Below are 25,368 nucleotides of genomic sequence, written 5' to 3'. Positions count from 1 at the left end.
GGAATGCCCTATGCCTACGCTTTTCCCCCGATACCATTGATCCCCAGGGTGCTCAACAAGTGCAGGATAAGCAACATGACAATGATCCTGGTGACACCTCAATGGGCCAGGCAGACCTGGTATTCACAGATTATGGAGATGACGCAGGGTCCACCCCACAAGTTCTCAAAAAGAAAGGACCTACTCTCCATGCAGAACGGAGAAATTCTACACCCAGAGCCAGAGGGCCTCAGTCTAGCGGCTTGGCTCCTGAGGACTTAGAGTTCGCACACCTAAAGCTCCCACAGAGCACCCTGCAGGTGTTGTGAGAGGCAAGGAGGCCCAGCACACGCAAATGCTATGGGGCAAAATGGAAAAGATTCACTCAATGGTGCAGCAAGAAAAAGCTGCAGAGGAAGCTGACCAAGGAATCAACGGGGCTAAGATACCTCACGCACCTACTGAAAGCCAAACTAAGCCCATCCTCGCTAAGGGTACACCTGGCAGCAGTTGTGGCATGCACAAGGGGAGAGACTGGGAGAAGCTTCTTCACATCAAGCGTAGTAAAAAGATTCCTGGAAGGGGCAAAGAGAATAGCGCCACCAAAAAGGATGCCGCCGCCGGCTTGAAGCCTGAATGTGGTACTGACAGAGCTCATGAAAGCACCTTTCGAACCTATCCACAAGGCATCACTGCAAATGCTGACAATGAAAACGGCCTTTCTGGTAGCGATCACCTCGCTACGCAGGGTGAGCGAACTACAGGCACTAATACTGCAAGAACCCTACATCCAGATACACAGTGACAGGGTCGTGATGAAAACAGACCCGCACTTCATGCCAAACGTGGTGTCAAGGTTCCACATGAATCAGAGTATTCAAATTCCTAGCTTCTTCCAGAACCTCACGACAAGCGCTGAGAGGGCGCTCCACACTCTAGACGCAAGAAGGGCAGTAATGCACTACATTGAAAGGACGAAGAAACACAGGAAGACAAAACCGTTCTGCGTGTCCTTCGCAAACAGTTACCTGGGTAGACCAGTGACTAAGAACACCATAGCTCGATGGATCGCACAAAAGATACAATTCTGCCACAAGCAAGCGGGGCAGGAGCTAACAGGAGGGGCACAGGCCCACTCGACCAGGAAGAAAGGAGCAACAATTGCCTTTCTGGCCAACACACCAATTCAGGACATATGCCTGGCGGCAACATGGGCTTCAGTGCACACGTTCACTAAGCACTATTGCGTGGATGTACAGATGAACAAGGAAGCACAAGTAGGACAAAGAGTGCTTCAACATATATTCAACAACCAACGCTCATCTTCCACCCAGCCACCACAAAAGTAACAAAACCGCTACAAAATCTATGCACAGCATAGTGAATCCAGAAAGATTCACGCTGCAAAAGGAAAAGTTTCTTACCTGTCGGTGTAGTTTTGCAGCTTGAAGATCTTTCTGGATTCACTAGAGAACCCACCCGCCTCTGCCAGAAAGATGAGGCTGGAGAAAAAGGTGGAAACACATGGAATAGAAAGCAAGTTGAAGCTTACAAGATACGTGAAAAGAATTACATTGGAAAAAGGATTAACAAACATAGCCATGGATTCACTACAAGGACACAAAAGAGAAAAAAAGAATCACAAGATGGCGCCCAAGGGTGAGAGCTTCCGCTGGAAGCATGCCGACGTCACCGAAGGTACACCAAATTGTGGGACGACGACGCCCACCTGGGCTACAAAAACAACAAAAAAAGAGAAAAAAGACTACGATTCCGGACCCAACCGCCAGATTGCGGAATATGCACAGCATAGTGAATCCAGAAAGATCTTCAAGCTGCAAAACGACACCGACAGGTAAGAAACTATTCGTTCACAATCAACAAGCCCGAAGTCACACCTGACTCCTTTGCCAAGGCTTCCCTTCATTCAAGCTACCCTGGATACAGTGCGAGCCAGAGCCTTCTCTCTGCTGCAATGAGTCCATAACATTCGGATTATGATGCTGTTTCAGCCTCAATCATCTCGATTAGAGCAGCTCTGAGACTTCTTGGCCTCTTAGTATACTGCACCCTCCTTGTCCATTACGCCAGGTGGCAAATGCAGGGCTCTACAAATCTTTAACTGTCATTAAATTACCTGGGAGACCTAGTGATGCTCCATTTAAAAAAAAAACACATCAGTTTAATAAGGTTTTTAAGTCATTAACATACATCAAAGCAAAATAAAATCTAAAAAGCAAAAGTCCATCACTTGTTCACCTATGGTTATTCCATTTTGCCACGTCCAATTTTGTTGACTGTTGATTTGAGTAGGCCCTTGAAGTTTTTTATGTTAGTTTGATATTGTACTATTGCAATCATCTCCACTCCGGATATATTGAGCGTTTGTTGATCATGTTGTACCAAAAGTCTCCACATCATGGACGTCCCTATATGCTTACTTCTGTGGTGTTGTTAGATTTTATTGGATGCCATCTTTCCCCAGAATAACAATTTTAATGAAGCAAATTCTTGAGTTTCTGGTACTCTTGTTTGAGCAAAATGAAAATGGACCCAAGCTACAGTTTTCTTTTCTCCATGTTTGTGACTTAAGTGATACGCTTATTTTTATGAAGAGTGTGGTAGGAAAGTAGGATGGTATGAAGTTTTATATTGTGCGTGAATTTTATTTATTATCAGAGTCAAAATCTTACCAAATGTGTGAGTATGTAAAGAGATGTTTAGGAAACCTTTCATTAAATGGATCTCTTTATATTAATGTGTGGTAAGTTAATGCTATAAGCTGATGTTGTGCCCAAAACAGTATTCCACATCTCAGCCACTGCTGTTTTAATGGCTCCTTTAACTGCTCCCAAAAAAAGAGGGTTCTGAGACCTGCTTGATCATAAAAGTTGGATCATCGCGTAGCATTAGTGAATCAGTTATCCTCTTCAACGTGCAGTATTTCTCATGCTTTGGCTCAGTCTGCTAATCCAAGAGTTATCATTACTGCATTGTGCACAGGAATCTGTTGAATTTTAGCTGTGTATTATTCCTTTAGGTTGAAGACCCGAGCCTGCCCAACGATGAAGGTATTACGGCACTTCACAATGCTGTGTGCGCTGGACACACTGAGATTGTCAAGTTTCTAGTGCAGTTCGGAGTTAATGTAAATGCAGCAGACAGTGATGGATGGTAAGGAATGCTGAAACTGTTATTGTGATCCTCATTTATGTCTCCCAAAATGTGGTTTGATTTCTGTTTAGTTCCTTCCACTGTCAGTTACCGTTTTGTTTAGTTTGGTATGGGTACTCAGGAGTATGGACTACTTCATATGTGCTCACTTTGCTTTTTACTTCCTTTTTTGATGTGTAGGAAGTACTCAGTATTTTGTTTCTCAGGGCGTAGTTTAAAACATTTGTTGTGTACTAAAATGATGCAACCTCAATGCCATGTAACTTGCCACACATGAGTGTTCAACTTATCAAGAGACCCTTTGTTGCTGTAGCGAATACGAGGAATTTAGGGGAACTCTCATCAAAAAAAGTACCCTTTTAAAGCGTAGCGCTCCCTACCCTGATCTACCACATTGATTTCTTTTGTTCTTGGAGTGCTGAATTTATAAGATTATTAAAGCACCACGGCCTCATTCTTCCTCACTGTTGTAGGATGCTCCAGTCTAGAAGCAGTGTTCTTGCTTTTGCATAGCTGAGAGAAAAAGTTAATCTTTCAATGCTGTGTGTGAACACAGTGCTTCCTCTTGAAGTAGGCTATCCACTTCTCATGCCTTCCGGGAATCAGTATGAGAGAGTGAACTCTCTACTTCATATGCCAAACCCTGCACCTTAATTCATGCTTTGAATTCTCAGAACCGCAGGGTTTTTTTTGTTTACGGAATCAGATCCGCAACATTAATTCTTGATGGATGCCAAACTCCCATCACGATTATGCCCCTTTTATGGTTTTAAGTTAATTACAATTAGTGAATATAAAACCAAAAGTGATGATTAATTTTTGCATCTAAACCAATATGTCAAAATATAAGTCTTGTTGATGGAGCTTTTACTGTGCGCTCCTTTGCACAGATTTATTGGTTTCTTTTACACTCCAGTATCTCTGAATCCTTGGTTCAGAATACTGGGACATTCTTTGAATACCGGAGAGTGCCAGATCAACTTTACAGAGACTAAAGTTCAGTTAACATTTGTGTATTTTGTTTTGCTGAGATCATCCATCTCCTGTGCCTCTAAGATTTTCAGAATTTCAGGCATTAATCGGTGCTGCAAGAGATGTAACATGACTTTGAACAGTTTCAGACAACTTCTTTTGTGTGTATTATTCCTTAGAGGACTATCTTTTTACCAGATGTGGCCAGGGGTTTTCTTCTTGATATATTATATTCAGTTCTTGTACCCAGTATAGGTTTTCATGAAAATGACTCCAGCACATCATGATTTCTAGCAAGACGAATCTTAATGGAATAATTGTTTTTCCTTAGGTTGCCACGACTTGTGAGCTTCTTTCCTTTAGATGCTCCACGTTAGTCCAACAGTAAACTGAGGACAGAACCTAGCATATGCACTCACCACACCTTGTGTGGCTGCCATAGGGACCAGCAGCATTAAACAAGAACATAACCTCCCATAAACCTCACTCAACAGAACTCTACATACAAACAATAAAGCAGAGACTATGTATAGTGTGTTGTTTGCAGTTATGCCAGTCAAGACTGCACACCACCTTACAACAGCACAATGTTGACATACCTCTGAACATTGTCTTAACAAACACAGCCTGAGTGAGTATGCAGTTTACTTTCTGACAAGACTTTGTATAGTACTTTCTACCATCAACTGCTTACTGTACATATAAATGTGCTGCTCAGTGAGCACCCAAAACAACTGAATAAAGATGCAAGTAATATCTGCTGCACTCTGCTCTCACAGACCCAAAGGAATACGCTTTACAATACATTAAAACTGATATACTCAGTCTTTTGACCAACTGAATCCGCTCTTCTGAAAAGGTTTGGACATTCCTAAATGGGACCACTGAAATGTGGTGGCGCGCCATGCTCTTTGTAAGGTTTTTTTTTTTGTTTGTTATCCAAATTATCCCTGCATTGTTTTTTTTTTTTTTTTACCTTTCAGTAAACTGATTTAAAACAAAAAAAGGAGGAACAGATATGACACTTCCCAAAAAAAATCATAATCTGAAATTTTTTATTAATTTACAGTAGCCTCAATGTGAAAGATAACGTATGTATAATAATTATAAACCGCTGTACAATTCTCCTATGTACTCACACATGAAATTCTGTTTCTGTTGAATTCTTTTGCATCTGCCCTCAAATTCCTGCTCTTGTACATTATACTTACAATCATTCTGTTGTCACGGCCTACACACAAATCTCTTCAACCCTGTTAGGACTGGAAAGATACTCCGCAGTCTCACCTGATCGGATTGGTCTTTTATTCAGTTGGACATTTCCCCGGTGGCTTGGATCCTCTGGCTTTAGAAAGCCAGGGGCCACTGCTGCTGCCTCTATCACTTTCGTTAGCTCCCCAAGGTTAATTGCAACCGTCTCATGGTTGAGAAAAAGACCGGTGGGAAGGTGGGGGAGAGAAAAAAATTATAGCAGGAGAAGAGCGAGAGGCGGGAAGGAGAGAAAGCGAACGGAAGAAGGGTAAGAGGAAGATAGAGCGAGGAGAGGAATGAATCTGGTGTGGTTTGATCAATTTTGTCAGGGCTGCTTTTACTTGTCCAATTCGACCCTGTATCCTCATGACGTTCAAAGTGTCCTGGAGGTAGCAGCAGAGCGCTTGTGCCTACAGAGGAAATCCTACCTTCACGGGTTATCTGCACCATCTTCCACCCATGTACAAGGCTGCCCCTTATCATTCACAAGTTGGTACACACCTGGCCTGACGGATAGGACACACACTTTCAGGACCTTCTGTATTCAGATTTGATTTTTACCAGCTTTTAAAGAAGCAGTCCCAGTTCACCAGAAAGTGGCAGTCATGCTGCAAAATAGCAGGTACAGGGAATCTTTCTGGTATTATAGGTTTAAGAGCTTAGTCCTAGTCTTCAAAAGTAATCTGCATTACACAACCATAAAGATTATTCTTCCCTTAACTGTTACAAAATGTAGGGATCCTAGTGCCGAATAACATTTGTCGGGGCTTCTAGCTGTCACTGCAGTTGTTTAATAGATTTCTTTCTAGCATCACATCAAGCCAAGAGCTTTTTTTTATTTCGTTACCGTAGTCGTTGATGTCATTGTGGTTTATTGATCGTCTAAACAATTCTTGCAGAACTGTATTGTGCAAGATCAAAGGATGGGTTGATTCTGAAAACAATTGTGGTTTTAAATTTGCTTCAATCTTAATTAATGATATGGTATGTATTCTATGCTAAACTGAATCAATTTCCGCTCTCCTTCCAAACTTTTAGGACCCCCCTACACTGTGCTGCCTCTTGCAATAATGTCCAAGTTTGCAAGTTCTTGGTGGAATCCGGAGCAGCTGTTTTCGCCATGACATACAGTGACTTGCAGACTGCAGCTGATAAGTGTGAGGAGATGGAGGAAGGTTACACTCAGTGCTCTCAGTTTTTGTATGGTATGTGTTATCATCCTTCTTATCTAAGCGTGCACCTTGTTTGCCTTTGAGCCTTTCTTTTTTCTGCTGTAATTTGTGCTGGTCTTGGTGAGTTAACTTGTTTAGGTCTCCGCCTGCGAAAGACTGCACACATGCGCAGTCGAGCTGGGAAGACTTAATGGGATAAGTGAGTGTCTCTAGCGAGGTTAAGCCCCGCCCCTCTTCTCCATTGACTGGCCTCCTAAACGGTGGCCAGCCATTGGAGAAGAGCTCCCAGTGACGTTCTTCTTTCGATCTAAGCCCCTTCCTTTTCCGATTGGGGTGTGTGTTTTTGACTTTCTTTCTTACATGTAAACAGTCAACAAAAACACGCCCCTCGGTCTGTAAAGGACTGGGCTTACAGACAGTGTGAGCACTTTGTGGGAGGACAACATCTGCACACCCTCGCCCAGCCCTGTACAGAGGGGCCCGCCCGGAACTCTGCAGAACCGGGCTCGGTGGGTTGTGGGCCAGAACCAGTGAGCAGCAGTGCGCAGGCCTCCAAGGGGGTGAACTCACCGATGCGCCCGTTCCTGGAGTCGTCGCAGCCGTCAAAGTTCCCCATGCTGCAGTTCCTGGTCAGCATGTACAAGACCCCCGCAGAGCTGATGGTGTGCACGAAGGACGTTTCCTTGGTAGCTGCAGGGAGAGGAATGAGATAATGTTTACAGTGTACAAAAAGTTCTGGGCGCTTCCTCGCGACCTAAAGGAGGAGCCATGGAGCTTGGCGTCGCTTGTTTTTATTTACCCAATTGTGGTAGTTTTGCTGGGCAAGGTCTGTTTTGGTTTTCTTTTGATGCGGAGTAGTGCTTGATCAGTTTCTGGCGGCAGTAGTGGGATTTTACCCCTCCTCCTTCGGCCGCCGGTACCAGCTCACAGCAGCCGCAGCAGCAGCACGGGGCTTCATGACGTACAGTCAAGGGGGCACCAAGAAGGTCTGCTACTACTATGATGGTGAGTTGTATCGGTGGATGGCGCTGCTCAGGGTAGTGGATCTGGTGCTGGCTGATTGTTGAGGCTCTGGGGGGCAGGATTCGCCCCTTGTTTGCCGCTGCTTCTGTGTAATGTTTACAGTGTACAAAAAGTCTGCCCACCGTAGAATCCGGTAGCAGCAGTCTAACACCCGCCGGCCCGTGGCGTTAAGCAGCGGCCTGCAGCGCTCTGCACGGCGTGTCCTCATCCCTGCCCACCCACCGTGCACCCCTGTCTGCCCAGCTGCCTGCAGGCTTCGACCCTATCTCTGCCAAGGCTTTGTTAGAAACCGTGTTGATTTCCTATATACTTTGGGGAACTAAACTGTGGAAACCTGGGGACTTGCTCTCCTTGCATGGAAGACCGTATGGCACGGTCCAGGATGCAGGACATGGTGCACTGTGTGGTGTGCACAGCATACTGTGTCACAATGCTGGGCACAACTTGGTGTGCAGGGCATGTATAGTTTAATGTAGGTTGTGTTGAACCCTTTTTACTGGCCATGGTAAGTTATGCATGATGTGCCACATTATTCAGGGTGCTCGACATGTGGCACAGCCTAGATCATGGCACGGAGCCGAATGTATTCTCTCTGGTACGACGTGTAGTGCATATGGGGCAGTGCAGATTTTTAAATATTTTTTACACTGCGTTGTGTTTTATGGTGATTCTGAAAAGCACGGGTAGCAATGCAAGGTACCCATGTTGACTTGCACCAAGCACCGATTGATAACTAACATACTCCGCTATTGGAGTACCACCTCTGTGTGTGTGTGTGTGTGTGTGTGGCGCTCTGTGTGTGTGTGTGTGTGGCTCTGTGTGTGTGGCTCTGTGTGTGTGTGTGGCTCTTTGTGTGTGTGTGTGTGTTTCTGATAGATACATCTGCCAGTGGATTCCTCACCTTGTGAATATCCCCCTTGCATCAGCAACATTCGGAAATTCTTTTGTAGCTTTGCGCCGACGTGGACTTGGACGTCATAGAGACACGGTATCGCTCGCGACTCCGCTGACGTCACCGACGCCTACAATAGGCCCACGCCGGCGTGATGACATCAGTTCCCTTTTTTCTGCGTCGTCGACGCTAACGGTTTCAGGATACTCAGTAGCTTTTGGTAACTCTGTTACTTTTTTTCCTTGTTTTCTTGTTCTCTTGCCTCTTTGTCTCCCTAAAATGTCGACAAAGAAGTCCGGATTGAAGCCCTGCAGGGAATGCGGGAAGATGATGTCCATTACGGATCCGCACCAAGACTGTATTTGGTGTTTAAGCTCCGACCACGACGTGGATAGATGTTCATCGTGCCGAAAAATGAACCCAAAGGCCCTGCGAGAGAGGGAGACCAAACTTCTTGTAGCGAAGCTGAAAGCCGACAAAGGTATGAAGACTTCAAGATCCCGCTCGAGGAGGACGAAGTCGAGGTCGAAGTCAAGATCAAGATCTCGAGAGGCATCGGCTTCGAAGTCCTCGTCGGAACATGCTTCGAGGTCGCATAAGAAGCACAATAGAAGGAGGCATGAGTCTCGACGTCATTCAGGTGAGAAGTCGGGCTCGAAGTCGAGGTTGCCCAAAAAGGTTCGATCGAAGGTGATCCCGCCACAAGAGGCTTCGGATCGGGAAGGTGTGGCCTCGCCTTCGGAGTCACAAGTTCATTCTCCGGCTCAGGCTTCTAATCCAACTCCAACGCCGTCTCCGGCTCAAGAGGAGGAGGAGGAAGTCCCTGTGGAGGAAGAAGAATCTGCGCCTGTAGAAGAGCCGGATTCGAACCTACCTCGAGTTCGGCCTGAGGGTGTTCATCCAACCTTTCCTGCACCAGGCCAAGACCCATCAGCGTTCCTGAACGCTATGTATGGCGTATTCTCGAGGTCATGGTACCCCTCTGGTGCACCTTCGGGTCCCATAGGGTCCACTGGCATTTAATTTGGGTGTTCCACACTCTTATGCCCCGGCACCTTTCATGCCGTTTATGCCAGCCCCGACGCCGCCGTGGCAGTACCCGGCTCCGCCGAGGTCGACACCGGCAAGGCCGAAGTCGACGACTCCGATACAGGCGTTGCCCGCTCCGAGCATCCATCTGGGCCATCTGATTCGGTACCGAGGTCGGCTCCGGCTCCGTCGGAGTCGATGGTGGATCCGGCTGCGAGGCGTGTAAAGGAGAGGTCCAGGAGGGAAGCACAACGCCTCTTGGAGGAGCGAAGGTACATCGAGTCTCATCCAGACTTGGAGGAAGGTGAGCTGGATGAGGATTGCTTCGAAGAGCTAGCTGATGCTAGTGGCCTAGATTTTTCCCAAGAGTGGGAATTACCATCAGGTCCAGATACGCCTTCAAAGGATGTCCAGCCATATCATGTGGTAATGAGGAAGGCAGCAGGACTTTTAGCTTTGACATTACCAACTGTTGAATTTAAGTCAAATCTACTTACGGAAGTACTCCATTCACCAAGCTCAGCAGTGGAACCGTTACGCCCATTTAATGAGGCATTAACTGAACCCATTATGGAGGTGTGGAAAAAGCCTCTTTCTGCACCTGCTGTTTCAAAAAGTGTGGCTAGGAGATATAGGGTGGCACCGGAAGACCCTGCCTTTTTATCATCTCACCCTTCTCCTGAAAGCCTGGTAATTCAGGCTGCGTGCTCTAAGAAGTCAGTTGGTGCTTTTCCCCAGGTGCCTGGTGACAAGGAGGCCAAGAAGACATTCTCCCCCGCAAGTATGGCATTAAAGTCAACAAATGCCACTTGTCTCTTGGGGAGGTATGTGCACGCACTTATGGACTCAATGCGCACGTTTATTTCTGAGATTCTGGATGACAGCAGGGGTGACTTTGAGGAGGTGTTGTCTGATACTCAAGCGGCAGCACGTCAAGTTATCCAAAGCGGTGTAGATACTGCAGATTCTGTGGCACGGATCATGGGCACTGCGGTAGCCACAAGAAGATCAGCTTGGCTAAAATTCTCGGATTTTTCAGCAGACGTGCAGTCAGCACTGTTGGATCTACCATTTGATGGAGTTGGACTCTTTGGCAAGAAGGCAGATATAGCCTTAGAGAGGTTTAAAGACAGCAGAGCAACTGCTAAATCTCTTGGACTTCAAGTAAGAGGTTCAACAACCAGGAAGTTCAGATGTTTTGGTCGCTCTTCATTTCGGACCTATAGACCAGGTCAGCAGCAGCAACAACAGCAGCAGCAGCAAAATACCTTGTATAGGTCATACAGGGGAAAGCAAAGGGCTCGTCCTCGAGGACGTCAAGCCTCTTCCTCCTCCCTCTCCTCCAACCCCCCAGCCACAGAAAAGCAGACCTAGATCCGCCATTCAGGATCATGTGGGTCCGGTGGGGGGTCGGCTTACCTACTTTCTACGGGATTGGGAATCGGTTACATCAGATCTTTGGGTTCTCAATCTCGTAGAAAATGGGTATGCCCTTCCCTTTCGGGAATTCTCGCCCAATTACCCTCCTTGCCAAGGTTATTGAACATCTGTTACTTCTACAGGAGGAAGTACAGACTCTGTTAAGAAAGGGTGCGATAGAGGTGGTCCCAGAGCAGGAAAGGTCTCAGGGATGCTACTCCCGGTATTTTCTGATCCCCAAGAAGGATGGCAGACTTCGTCCAATCTTGGATCTCAAGATCTTGAATCTCTATCTGAAACAGGAGAAATTCAAGATGCTCACCCTTGCACAGGTTCTTCAAGCGCTGCTGGAAGAAGACTGGATGGTGTCGCTCGACTTGCAGGATGCGTATTTTCACATACCAATCTTGAGGTCGCGCAGGAAGTATCTCCGTTTTACGGTGGGGTCGCAAACACTATCAGTTTGCGGTCCTTCCTTTTGGGATTACTACTGCGCCTCGAGTCTTCACCAAGGTGACGGCGGTGGTGGCAGCACATCTCAGAAGGTCAGGGATCCCGGTATTCCCATATTTGGACGACTGGCTGATCAAAGCAGAGTCGTCAGAGAAAGTGCTCCAACATCTGCAAGAGACAACCCAGTTGTTGTACACGTTGGGTTTTTCAATAAATGTACCCAAGTCTCACCTGGTGCCCTCCCAGCGCAACCTGTTCATAGGTGCGGTACTGGACACAACTGTGTGTCGTGCATTCCCTCCTCCTCAAAGGGTTCGCGATATACAGGAAATTATTCCTTTATTTTACAGTGGAGCGGTTGTTCCAGTCCTGAAGGTCCTTCGCCTGCTCGGTCCGATGGCTTCATGCATTCTGTTGGTCAACCATGCACGCTGGCATATGATGGCGCTCCAGTGGTGTCTCCGAAGGCAGTGGTATCAACACAACGGGGATCTCAGGGATTCAGTGAGGATCTCCGGAGAAGCTGCAGCGGATGTGTTTTGGTGGGGTGTGGAAGGCAACCTGTCTCAAGGGAAGCCTTTTCATCTGCCTCATCCGGTGGCCACAGTTATAACTGATGCATTCACTCTAGGGTGGGGTTCTCATCTAGGGGATCTGCAGGTCAAGGGTCTTTGGTCTCCAGAGGAAAGGTTGCTTCATATCAACCTTCTGGAATTGCGGGCAATACGTTAGGCACTCAAGGCCTTCCATCCTTCCCTTCGCGGTCGGTCGATTCAAGTCCTGACGGACAACACGACCGCGATGTGGTACATCAACAAACAGGGAGGAGTGGGGTCAGGACCATCAGATTTGTCTGATGGCAAATCATCTGGCCGGGGGTTCTGAACCTTCGTGCAGACAATCTCGGTCGGCAGTTCTCGCCGACCACGAGTGGAGGCTCCATCCAGAGGTAGTTCGCAACCTCTTTCAGATGTGTGGAACTCCTTGGGTGGACGTGTTTGCCACTCATGAGAATGCTCACTGCCCGTCATTCTGCAGTCTCCAGTATCCGATGCAAGGAGCCTTAGGGGACGCGTTTCAGTTGAGTTGGGGAAGTCAACTCCTTTACGCGTTTCCTCCCATACCCTTGATTCCTCGGGTTCTGAGGAAGATTCGCCAAGACCGGGCCCAAGTTATATTGGTCGCCCCGGATTGGCCGAGAAGGGTATGGTATACAGATCTTCTCCATCTCTCCTCTCACCCGCCGCTCCGGCTCCCTCTCAGGGCATATCTCCTCTCTCAGATGGAGGGGCAGGTTCTACACCCCCACCTCCAGACATTACACCTTCATGCCTGGAGATTGAATGGGGCAACCTGAATTCCTTTTCTCTCCCGCCTGATGTGGTGGATGTCATCTTATCAGCCAGGCGTGACTCCACTAAGTCCATATATTCTTACAGATGGTCAAGATTTGTCGCAAGGTGTGGAGAGAAAACAATTGACCCTTTGAAAGCCCATTTATCTGATGTTCTCCAGTTTGCTCTCTCTCTGGCGCGGCAAGGGCTTGCTGTTGCCGCAGTTAAGGGCTATCTTTCAGCGCTGTCAGCATTTCTCTGCTTGCCAGACCAGCCATCTCTTTTTAAGTCTCCTGTAGTGCTGAGGTTTTTGAAGGGCCTCACAAATAAGTTCCCTCCGAATCCTTTTATTGTGCCTCAGTGGGACTTAAATCTTGTCTTGACCTTTTTGATGGGTGCTCCCTTCGAGCCCCTTCACAAATGTCCTATGAGGCTCTTGACTCTAAAGGCAGACTTCCTTGTTTCAATAACCTCGGCAAGGAGGGTAAGTGAGCTTCAAGCTCTTAGTTCAAAGCCACCATTCTTGACCATTCATGCTGATCGATTAAATGTCTGCAAACTGACAGGACCTAAGTGTAGTGGCACTACAAAGCAGGGGCGCAATGCAGACCCCTGCATTCACTGTGGTGCAAGAAGGTGCCCACCCTTCCTGGGGCCCCCAGTCCACCAGAAGGATACGATTATTTGTGACGTAGAAGTGTCTCAGGGCCCTCAACATATTCTGTGGGGAAGGGGCATTATTTTGTATCATGTCAGGGCTACCAATTGATACACATTGAATCATGCAAAAATGATGTTATTATTTACATATTCACAAAAAATAAAGTGACAAAAATTATGGCAGACTTCTGCACATGAAAGGTTGATTCCCCTCCCCCACTCACCCCTACTTAAGAGTGCGCAGGAACCATGGCTGCCCCCAAATCATTGTGAATGGGACACGTTCTTTCCAGCAGGCATATTAACCCTCTGTGCTATAATGAGTCAGAACCTGCACTAGACGAAGCTTCGGCCGGGAAGAACATTAATCACCGGAATGGTCATTTTTATTGATGCCTGAAATTGCAGACTATTTTGGATCCACAGCCAGGGGGGCTCAAGGGCGGTGATACCGGGGCCCCTACATCGGGTGCTGACTTCAGGGTGCGTCCTGTTTGCAAGTTCATTTTAGTTTTAAAAGCACTCGCTGGCCAGTGCTTTGTCTCCAGGACTTTCCGAGGTTGGCCTGGAGAGTTTTCTTCCCTGGTTGCTATACTTGGAGCAATCGGCAGAGTGAAGAGGCAGGGGCCGAGGGGTGAACAATAAAGCCTCATTAACATGGTAATGGTCTTTCAAAGACCTGTGAAGTACTCTGGTGCGGCTGTGTGCGCGCAGGGAAGCTGTCTCAGCTGGTGTTAGACAGGCCTCGTGGTAGGCCCGACCCCTCCCCGCATGGCGGGTCACGGATCACTGCCACCCCTGTTCCCCGGACAAGAACCACCCCTGCAGCCGCCGGGTCAACCCTCAGCTCTTCCCCGACGGGGCCCCGGCCCATCACAACAACATTCTTGGCTGGCCCGGGTTCCTTCCCGAACGACCGTCCCCGGCCCAGCCGCCATCTTGGACCCTCCACGACCAGGCCTCGTGGCCTCGGGTCAACCTCCGCCTCAGGCCCAGCCAGGCCCCGACATCGGGGCACCACCATCCACCCAGGGGGTAAAGAGACCACTTGGCGAGCCAATGGAAGAAGGAGTGTCGATGGCTCCCCTCCGCCAGGTTTCGATCACCCCCCAGCCTCCCTGGGCGCTGGCTCCACCCCCCTGCTGGGTGTCTGGACTCCCTCATCCCGGACCCCCCGACCTCCAAGTGCGAGGGTCCGGACATCAAAGGGCGCCAGACCTATAACTGGGGTAGCTCCAGAGCAGGAAGCCAGTAGTATCCTGGAGTCGAAAGACACCGAGACAAACTCACCCTTGGAGGCCTGCTGGCGCTGCCGCGGCCCCTCGTTGTGAACCATCTTCTAAAGCCTGCTGGCGCTGCCACGGCTCATCCTCTTCGTGAACCATCTTCGAAAGCCTGCTGGCGCTGCCGCGGCTCATCCTCTTCGTGAACCATCTTCGAAAGCCTGCTGGCGCTGCCGCGGCTCATCCTCGTCGTGAACCATCGTTGAAAGCCTGCTGGCGCTGCCGCGGCTCATCCTCTTCGTGAACCATCTTCGAAAGCCTGCTGGCGCTGCCGCGGCTCATCCTCTTCGTGAACCATCTACGAAAGCCTGCTGGCGCTGCCGCGGCCCCTATTTGCGAACCCTCCAGCTCGAGGATTGAGAGCTATACACCAGCTACCCCTGTACCGGACCGGTACTGAGACTGTCCCGCTACCCCCTTTCCCACAGAGACTAGAATTGACGAGATCATCGTATCCTTGTCTTGCTGTATCGTCAAGTTTACCCTGCCTAAGAATACCTATAAAAGTGTACAGAACCTATCTTGGTGTGGCGTCCATCTGTGGGGGGGGGGGGGGTAGTTGCTTGCCCGTACGATCTAAGGAGAAGGCCCTCACCAGGAGGCCTCTCCCCCTTGCTCGGCCGACCCTCCGGGTCTCCGTCTAACAGCTGGGCTAACACCTCTTAACCCTCTAAGGAGGGGGGAGACATTATGGTTGGGGGTTTGATTCTATTGAAGTGAATGACTAAATATACTTGTATTTTCCCGTTTTTATATATAAATACAGACCAAGGAAAACTTGTTTCCCGTCTGTATTTATATGTAAAAATCCGTTTAAACGGAAAACCGGGAGCCCTATTCATAGTCAAGAAAATGTGTTATTTCAAATGTTTTCTGCATTTGCTTCACACTGTGTGTGTTACCTTGACTATTGTGTACTCCAGGGGTCTCCAAACCGGTCCTGGAGAGCCGGATCCATGCCAGATTTTTAAAATAACTACATGCATCTCAATGGGGATATCCCAAAAATCTGGCATGGATCCGGCCGTCCAGGACCGGTTTGGAGACCCCTGGTGTACTGTGTATACTGTGTATACATCTACTGTCATTGGTCCGTCAGTGTGCCTCGAAGGCACGGAAAAAAGGGCGGAACTGATGTCATCACGCTGGCATGGGCCTATTGTAGGCGTCGTTGACGTCAGCGGAGTCGCGATCGATGCCGTGTCTCTGACGTCCAAGTCGGCGCGAAGCTACAAAAGAATTTCCGAATGTTGCTGACGCAAGGGGGATATTCACAAGGTGAGGAATCCACAGGCAGATACTGTATCTTCCAGAAAAATCGTTACCGAAGGTAAGTAACTTGTTTGGCTCTGTGTGTGTGTGGCTCTGTGTGGCTGTGTGTGTGTGTGGCTGTGTGTGTGTGTGTGGCTGTGTGTGTGTGTGTGGCTGTGTGTGTGTGTGTGGCTGTGTGTGTGTGTGTGGCTGTGTATGTGTGTGGCTGTGTGTGACTGTGTGCGTGTGGCTGTGTGCGTGTGGCTGTGTGCGTGTGGCTGTGTGCGTGTGGCTGTGTGCGTGTGGCTGTGTGCGTGTGGCTGTGTGTGTGTGGCTGTGTGTGTGTGGCTGTGTGTGTGTGTGTGGCTGTGTGTGCGTGTGGCTGTGTGTGCGTGTGGCTGTGTGTGCGTGTGGCTGTGTGTGTGTGTGGCTGTGTGTGTGGCTGTGTGGGGCTCTGTGTGTGTGGCTGTGTGGGGATCTGTGTGTGTGGCTGTGTGGGGATCTGTGTGTGTGGCTGTGTGGGGATCTGTGTGTGTGTGTGGGGCTCTGTGTGTGTGTGTGGGGCTCTGTGTGTGTGTGGGGGCTCTGTGTGTGTGTGGGGGCTCTGTGTGTGTGTGGGGCTCTGTGTGTGTTTGTGGGGCTCTGTGTGTGTGTGTGTGTGTGTGTGTGGGGGGCTCTGTGTGTGTGGGGCTCTGTGTGTGTGTGTGGGGCTCTGTGTGGGGGGGGCTCTGTGTGGGGGGGGCTCTGTGTGTGGGGGGCTCTGTGTGTGGGGGGCTCTGTGTGTGGGTGGCTCTGTGTGTGGGTGGGGGGGCTGTGTGTGTGGGTGGGGGGGCTGTGTGTGTGGGGGGGGCTCTGTGTGTGGGGCTCTGTGTGTGTGTGGGGCTGTGTGTGTGTGTGTGTGGGGGGCTCTGTGTGTGTGTGTGTGTGGGGGGCTCTGTGTGTGTGGGGGCTGTGTGTGTGGGGGGCTCTGTGTGTGTGTGGGGGGGCTCTGTGTGTGGGTGTGGGGGGCTCTGTGTGTGTGTGGGGGGGCTCTGTGTGTGGGTGTGGGGGGCTCTGTGTGTGTGGGGGGGGGGCTCTGTGTGTGTGGGGGGGCTCTGTGTGTGGGGGGGCTGTGTGTGTGGGGGGGGGCTCTGTGTGTGTGTGTGGGGCTCTGTGTGTGTGTGTGGGGCTCTATGTGTGTGTGTGGGGCTCTGTGTGTGTGGGGCTCTGTGTGGGGGGGCTCTGTGTGTGGGGGCGCTGTGTGTGTGGGGGGCTCTGTGTGTGTGTGGGGGGCTCTGTGTGTGTGTGGGGGGCTCTGTGTGTGTGTGGGGGGCTCTCTGTGTGTGTGGGGGGCTCTCTGTGTGTGTGGGGGGCTCTGTGTGTGGGGGGGCTCTGTGTGTGGGGGGGGGTCTGTGTGTGGGCGGGGCTGTGTGTGTGTGTGTGGGGCTGTGTGTGTGTGTGGGGGGGGCTCTGTGTGTGTGTGTGGGGCTCTGTGTGTGTGTGGGGGGGGCTCTGTGTGTGTGTGGGGGGGGCTCTGTGTGTGTGTGTGTGGGGGGGGGCTCTGTGTGTGTGTGTGTGTGTGTGTGTGTGTGTGTGGCTCTGTGTGTGTGTGGGTCGCAGTGTGTGTGTGTGGGTCGCAGTGTGTGTGTGTGTGTGTGTGTCGCAGTGTGGCTCTGTGTGTGTGTGGCTCTGTGTGTGTGTGTGTGGGTCTGTGTGTGTGGCTCTGTGTGTGTGTGCAAATGCAATAGGTCTCGCATTTGCGAGAGATTAAGCTATTGGCATTGTAAATGACTGCCATTTATTTATCTGTTTTCAAAACCAACACACAAATAAAAATGTTGTCATTTACAATGCCAATATCTCTAACTTTTGTAAAGGCGAGACCGTTGCATTGTAAATGCTTGTTTTCATATAGTACTTAATACCACACCACTACCAATTGCAGGTGCTCTAAATTAAATGTGCTAGCACCCATATTAATGGTATGGTGTTATTTTGTTCTGTTTAAAGTGCCTTCCATGCCCCTTGCGAGGCAAAAACTGCTTTCTCGAAACATGAGTGAATATTCCCTACTTTCTCGAAACATGAGTGAATATTCCCTACTCAGTTTAATGACCTCAGAAGAATGGCGGAGTGGCTTGTCCAAATTCGGACAGCTGACCTTAATATAATCGCAGATGTCAGTTGGAGGCATTTTTCAGTGAATAGTGTTGTGAATGCTCTTTTTACATTATCACTCTATAAATCGGCTCCTCTTCATTTGGATTTATGCATTGAGGCTTAAGCAGAAGATTTAAAGGAAAGCCCATATTACCTCAAAATATTGTTTTGACTCTACATTTTAAGCACACTACAGCATGGCATGTATGTAGGAAACTGGGTTTCTGTTGCAGTTGACCCCCCTCCCCCCTTTTGCCAGATTTCTGATGCACTTTGACTTGATGTGCCCTAGGCATATCACACTGAGTAGAAACAATTACTTTAAAAGTAATCTGAAAAGTAACTGAAAAGTAATTCCAATTGTTTTACAAACAACTGACTTACCTGTAACCAATCTAATTGCATTCAACTGCATTTACACTGCATTTAACTGCATCATTCTTGCAAAGAGTTATTATACATACCTGTACCAGGCCTGTCTTTGTACTAGAAAATAAAATGCAACTAAATAATATTTGTATACAACTAAATTGGTCGAAGTTCCGCTTTTGAGTGTGACATCAGTGTGTACAACAAATGCTTAACACTACCCTCTGATAAAGCCTTACGGCTCACCCACACTACCACAAATGGAGAGAAAGGTATTATCTACTGTTAACTCTGCCTACCTTTGGGATTCCATTGGACTGTCTGCACACTACACCTTACTTCTGTATAGTACATACAGAGCCAGCTTCCTACAATGTATGCTACTAGGATGCTAAACGTTTCTGGCTATGCCCACAGTAGAATGGGTCTAGGCAGCCAGGCACTCTTTTCTGGTTGATGCAAGCATTATATGGTACTCTTCCCACCCATGCAAAATCAGTCCTCTAGCTTTGTGTAAGAATCTGATTAACAACTTTACCTTTCTAGTCTTCTTTCATTTTGGAACTCTCCTTACCACTTGGATGCCCAAATTCGATTTCTATGTGTGCAGTGTAAATTAGCATGATTATGATGAAGGCTGCATTTTACAGATGTTTGTGCCAGCTGTACCATCCTTCAGTTTTGGTAATGTTCCCTTGCAGTGCCCCTGTTTATTAATTTGGTGAGACCCTTTGTGGTTCCTATTATACGTAAGAGGGTTCTAGTGTGCCGCAAGGAGCCACGAGACCATGGAAAGGTGCCTTGCACAGTGCGCTTTCTCTCTGTCACTAAGTTAAAATGTTTTTTTTCTGGCTGATGGCAATAGAATTATAGTTTATAGGGCTACACATTTTTTCTAGGTCAATCATAGGATTTGTTGACCCTTTAGAAGTAGGGCACCTTTTCCCCTCATTCTCTTGTGTGTCATGTGCATATGGGCCTGTTGAAATGAGGCTATGAGACATTAAATGGCCGGGCTCTGCTTGCCTGGGAACAACATAGCCAACCCCCTTCCTACTCATGTTCATTTTCTGGGACCATACACAAACCCTTCCTACCCAGACCACTCCTTTGTAACGTGGGGCAAAGAACCTTGTAACCTGCCCAGCAGCAGCATATCCCCTCTTGAGGTTTGCCACCTACATCCTACTCTGAATCGCCCATGTTGCTAAGCATGCTAGACCAGGGGATGGAACGGTTTAAAGAACTTGCCTCATCCAATGCAGTCATACCAAGGGCAGAGAAAAAAGTCACTCCTTAAAAAGACCCTACATACATTAAAAACAACACTCCTTCCAATGCCATAATAATCACTGCGGCCAGAAAGCGAGTCAATGCACCTACAGCCATGGCTCACCACCAGATAAGGAACGTTAAAGACTAGATATGGTGGAGAGAAAGAGGAAGAGATCAGCTCCCCTCCAATGGCAGATAGCTTTATCCAATGCCCATCTTAATAAACAAGCATTTGCAATGTAATAGGTCTCGCATTAGGAAAGTTTGAGCTATTGGTATTGTAAATGACAAATATTTTATTTGTGTTGGTTTTAAAAATAGCAAAATTAATAGCTTTGTCATTTACAATGCCAATAGTTTTAACTTTCACAAATGTGACACATATAGCATTTGTAATGCAATATGTGTTGTATTTACGTGACTTAGATGTATTGATATTACAAATAGGCTTTTAATTTTTTTAAATAAGTAATACTTAAATAAAAGTTATTGTAATTTATAATGGCAATAGCCTAAACTTTTGTAAATAACTTTTGTGAAAATTATGTTCAGTGTATTTTATGTGACGAAAATCCAAGAACAGAAGTGAAATATTAACATATTTTTGTGACATTTGTAATAAAGCTTGAAACATTGAACCAGTTATTGATTGATGCTGTGGTGGTGCTGAGTGATGTGGCGACGAGTGATGCTGTGGCGTTCAGTGATGCTGTGGTAACGCATAGTGATGTTGTGGTGCCCCAGAGTGATGCTGTGGTGATGCGATAGAGTGAGTGCGATAGGTAGATAGAGTTAGTTCGATAGATAGATAGAGTGAGTGCGATAGATAGATAGAGTTAGTGCGATAGATAGATAGAGTTAGTGCGATAGATAGATAGAGTGAGGGCGATAGATAGATAGAGTGAGGGCGATAGATAGAGTGAGGGCGATAGATAGAGTGAGGGCGATAGATAGAGTGAGGGCGATAGATAGAGTGAGGGCGATAGATAGAGTGAGGGCGATAGATAGAGTGAGGGCGATAGATAGAGTGAGGGCGATAGATAGAGTGAGGGCGATAGATAGGGTGAGGGCGATAGATAGGGTGAGGGCGATAGATAGGGTGAGGGCGATAGATAGGGTGAGGGCGATAGATAGGGTGAGGGCCATAGATAGGGTGAGGGCCATAGATAGAGTGAGGGCCATAGATAGAGTGAGGGCCATAGATAGAGTGAGGGCCATAGATAGAGTGAGGGCCATAGATAGAGTGAGGGCCATAGATAGAGTGAGGGCCATAGATAGAGTGAGGGCCATAGATAGAGTGAGGGCCATAGATAGAGTGAGGGCCATAGATAGAGTGAGGGCCATAGATAGAGTGAGGGCCATAGATAGAGTGAGGGCCATAGATAGAGTGAGGGCCATAGATAGAGTGAGGGCCATAGATAGAGTGAGGGCCATAGATAGAGTGAGGGCCATAGATAGAGTGAGGGCCATAGATAGAGTGAGGGCCATAGATAGAGTGAGGGCCATAGATAGAGTGAGGGCCATAGATAGAGTGAGGGCCATAGATAGAGTGAGGGCCATAGATAGAGTGAGGGCCATAGATAGAGTGAGGGCAGATAGATAGATAGAGTGAGGGCGGGCCATAGATAGATAGATAGAGTGAGGGCGGGCCATAGATAGATAGATAGAGTGAGGGCGGGCCATAGATAGATAGATAGAGTGAGGGCGGGCCATAGATAGATAGATAGAGTGAGGGCGGGCCATAGATAGATAGATAGATAGAGTGAGGGCGGGCCATAGATAGATAGATAGATAGAGTGAGGGCGGGCCATAGATAGATAGATAGATAGAGTGAGGGCGGGCCATAGATAGATAGATAGATAGAGTGAGGGCGGGCCATAGATAGATAGATAGATAGAGTGAGGGCGGGCCATAGATAGATAGATAGATAGAGTGAGGGCGGGCCATAGATAGATAGATAGATAGAGTGAGGGCGGGCCATAGATAGATAGATAGATAGAGTGAGGGCGGGCCATAGATAGATAAGAGTGAGGGCGGGCCATAGATAGATAAGAGTGAGGGCGGGCCATAGATAGATAGATAGAGTGAGGGCGGGCCACAGATAGATAGATAGAGTGAGGGCGGGCCATAGATAGATAGAGTGAGGGCGGGCCATAGATAGATAGAGTGAGGGCGGGCCATAGATAGGGTGAGGGCGGGCCATAGATAGAGTGAGGGCGGGTCATAGATAGAGTGAGGGCGGGCCATAGATAGATAGAGTGAGGGCGGGCCATAGATAGATATAGTGAGGGCGGGCCATAGATAGATAGAGTGAGGGCGGGCCATAGATAGATAGAGTGAGGGCGGGCCATAGATAGATAGAGTGAGGGCGGGCCATAGATAGATAGAGTGAGGGCGGGCCATAGATAGATAGAGTGAGGGCGGGCCATAGATAGATAGAGTGAGGGCGGGCCATAGATAGAGTGAGGGCGGGCCATAGATAGAGTGAGGGCGGGCCATAGATAGAGTGAGGGCGGGCCATAGATAGAGTGAGGGCGGGCCATAGATAGATAGAGTGAGGGCGGGCCATAGATAGATAGAGTGAGGGCGGGCCATAGATAGATAGAGTGAGGGCGGGCCATAGATAGATAGATAGAGTGAGGGCGGGCCATAGATAGATAGATAGAGTGAGGGCGGGCCATAGATAGATAGATAGAGTGAGGGCAGGCCATAGATAGATAGAGTGAGGGCGGGCCATAGATAGATAGATAGAGTGAGGGCAGGCCATAGATAGATAGATAGAGTGAGGGCAGGCCATAGATAGATAGAGTGAGGGCGGGCCATAGATAGATAGATAGATAGAGTGAGGGCGGGCCATAGATAGATAGAGTGAGGGCAGGCCATAGATAGAGTGAGGGCGGGCCATAGATGGATAGAGTAGGGCCATTGATGGATAGAGTGAGGGCCATAGATGGATAGAGTGAGGGCCATAGATGGATAGAGTGAGGGCCATAGATGGATAGAGTGAGGGCCATAGATGGATAGAGTGAGGGCGGGCCATAGATAGATAAGAGTGAGGGCGGGCCATAGATAGATAAGAGTGAGGGCGGGCCATAGATAGATAAGAGTGAGGGCGGGCCATAGATAGATAGAGTGAGGGCGGGCCATAGATAGATAGATAGAGTGAGGGCGGGCCATAGATAGATAGATAGATAGAGTGAGGGCGGGCCATAGATAGAGTGAGGGCGGGCCATAGATAGATAGAGTGAGGGCGGGCATAGATAGATATAGTGAGGGCGGGCCATAGATAGATAGATAGAGTGAGGGCAGGCCATAGATAGAGTGAGGGCGGGCCATAGATAGATAGATAGAGTGAGGGCAGGCCATAGATAGAGTGAGGGCGGGCCATAGATGGATAGAGTAGGGCCATTGATGGATAGAGTGAGGGCCATAGATGGATAGAGTGAGGGCCATAGATGGATAGAGTGAGGGCCATAGATGGATAGAGTGAGGGCCATAGATGGATAGAGTGAGGGCCATAGATGGATAGAGTGAGGGCCATAGATGGATAGAGTGAGGGCCATAGATGGATAGAGTGAGAGCCATAGATAGATAGATAGAGTGAGGGCGGGCCATAGATAGATAGATAGAGTGAGGGCGGGCCATAGATAGATAGAGTGAGGGCGGGCCATAGATAGAGTGAGGGCGGGCCATAGATAGAGTGAGGGCGGGCCATAGATAGATAGAGTGAGGGCGGGCCATAGATAGATAGAGTGAGGGCGGGCCATAGATAGATAGAGTGAGGGCGGGCCATAGATAGATAGAGTGAGGGCGGGCCATAGATAGATAGATAGAGTGAGGGCGGGCCATAGATAGATAGATAGAGTGAGGGCGGGCCATAGATAGATAGAGTGAGGGCAGGCCATAGATAGATAGATAGAGTGAGGGCGGGCCATAGATAGATAGAGTGAGGGCAGGCCATAGATAGATAGAGTGAGGGCGGGCCATAGATAGATAGAGTGAGGGCGGGCCATAGATAGATAGTGAGGGCGGGCCATAGATAGATAGAGTGAGGGCGGGCCATAGATAGATAGAGTGAGGGCGGGCCATAGATAGATAGAGTGAGGGCGGGCCATAGATAGATATAGTAAGGGCGGGCCATAGATAGATAGATAGAGTGAGGGCAGGCCATAGATAGAGTGAGGGCAGGCCATAGATAGAGTGAGGGCAGGCCATAGATAGAGTGAGGGCAGGCCATAGATAGAGTGAGGGCAGGCCATAGATAGAGTGAGGGCGGGCCATAGATGGATAGAGTAGGGCCATTGATGGATAGAGTGAGGGCCATAGATGGATAGAGTGAGGGCCATAGATGGATAGAGTGAGGGCCATAGATGGATAGAGTGAGGGCCATAGATGGATAGAGTGAGAGCCATAGATAGATAGATAGAGTGAGGGCGGGCCATAGATAGATAGAGTGAGGTCGGGCCATAGATAGATAGAGTGAGGGCGGGCCATAGATAGATAGAGTGAGGGCGGGCCATAGATAGATAGAGTGAGGGCGGGCCATAGATAGAGTGAGGGCGGGCCATAGATAGATAGATATAGTGAGGGCGGGCCATAGATAGATAGATATAGTGAGGGCGGGCCATAGATAGATAGATAGAGTGAGGGCAGGCCATAGATAGATGGATAGAGTGAGGGCGGGCCATAGATAGATTGATAGAGTGAGGGCGGGCCATAGATAGATAGATAGAGTGAGGGCGGGCCATAGATAGATAGATAGAGTGAGGGCAGGCCATAGATAGAGTGAGGGCAGGCCATAGATAGAGTGAGGGCAGGCCATAGATAGAGTGAGGGCGGGCCGTAGATGGATAGAGTAGGGCCATTGATGGATAGAGTAGGGCCATTGATGGATAGAGTGAGGGCCATAGATGGATAGAGTGAGGGCCATAGATGGATAGAGTGAGGGCCATAGATGGATAGAGTGAGGGCCATAGATGGATAGAGTGAGGGCCATAGATGGATAGAGTGAGGGCCATAGATGGATAGAGTGAGAGCCATAGATAGATAGATAGAGTGAGGGCGGGCCATAGATAGATAGAGTGAGGGCGGGCCATAGATAGATAGAGTGAGGGCGGGCCATAGATAGATAGAGTGAGGGCGGGCCATAGATAGATAGAGTGAGGGCGGGCCATAGATAGATAGAGTGAGGGCGGGCCATAGATAGATAGATAGAGTGAGGGCGGGCCATAGATAGATAGATAGAGTGAGGGCAGGCCATAGATAGATAGAGTGAGGGCAGGCCATAGATAGATAGAGTGAGGGCGGGCCATAGATAGATAGAGTGAGGGCGGGCCATAGATAGATAGAGTGAGGGCGGGCCATAGATAGAGTGAGGGCGGGCCATAGATAGATAGATATAGTGAGGGCGGGCCATAGATAGATAGATAGAGTGAGGGCAGGCCATAGATAGATAGAGTGAGGGCAGGCCATAGATGTAAAGAAGTGAGGGCGGGCCATAGATGGATAGAGTAGGGCCATTGATGGATAGAGTGAGGGCCATAGATGGATAGAGTGAGGGCCATAGATGGATAGAGTGAGGGCCATAGATGGATAGAGTGAGGGCCATAGATGGATAGAGTGAGGGCCATAGATGGATAGAGTGAGGGCCATAGATGGATAGAGTGAGGGCCATAGATGGATAGAGTGAGGGC

At 48.7% G+C, this 25,368-nt stretch overlaps 1 protein-coding gene across 2 annotated transcripts in view; it reads left to right on the top strand.

Annotated features, from left to right (window-relative positions):
• TP53BP2 (tumor protein p53 binding protein 2) overlaps positions 1-25,368 on the top strand; it is a 330,278-nt gene that overhangs the window by 287,050 nt on the left and 17,860 nt on the right. For both annotated transcript variants that reach the window (XM_086927962.1, XM_086927963.1), the window contains exons 15-16: positions 3,020-3,153; positions 6,415-6,581. In XM_086927962.1, the coding sequence (XP_086784088.1) occupies positions 3,020-3,153; positions 6,415-6,581 (301 nt within the window). The remainder of the gene's footprint in view (positions 1-3,019; positions 3,154-6,414; positions 6,582-25,368) is intronic.

The sequence above is a fragment of the Lissotriton vulgaris genome, chromosome 6, assembly GCF_964263255.1.
Source record: "Lissotriton vulgaris chromosome 6, aLisVul1.2, whole genome shotgun sequence".
Lineage (NCBI taxonomy): Eukaryota > Metazoa > Chordata > Amphibia > Caudata > Salamandridae > Lissotriton > Lissotriton vulgaris.
Note: the sequence above shows the minus strand (reverse complement) of the source record. Positions and strands in the feature narration are given on the sequence as shown.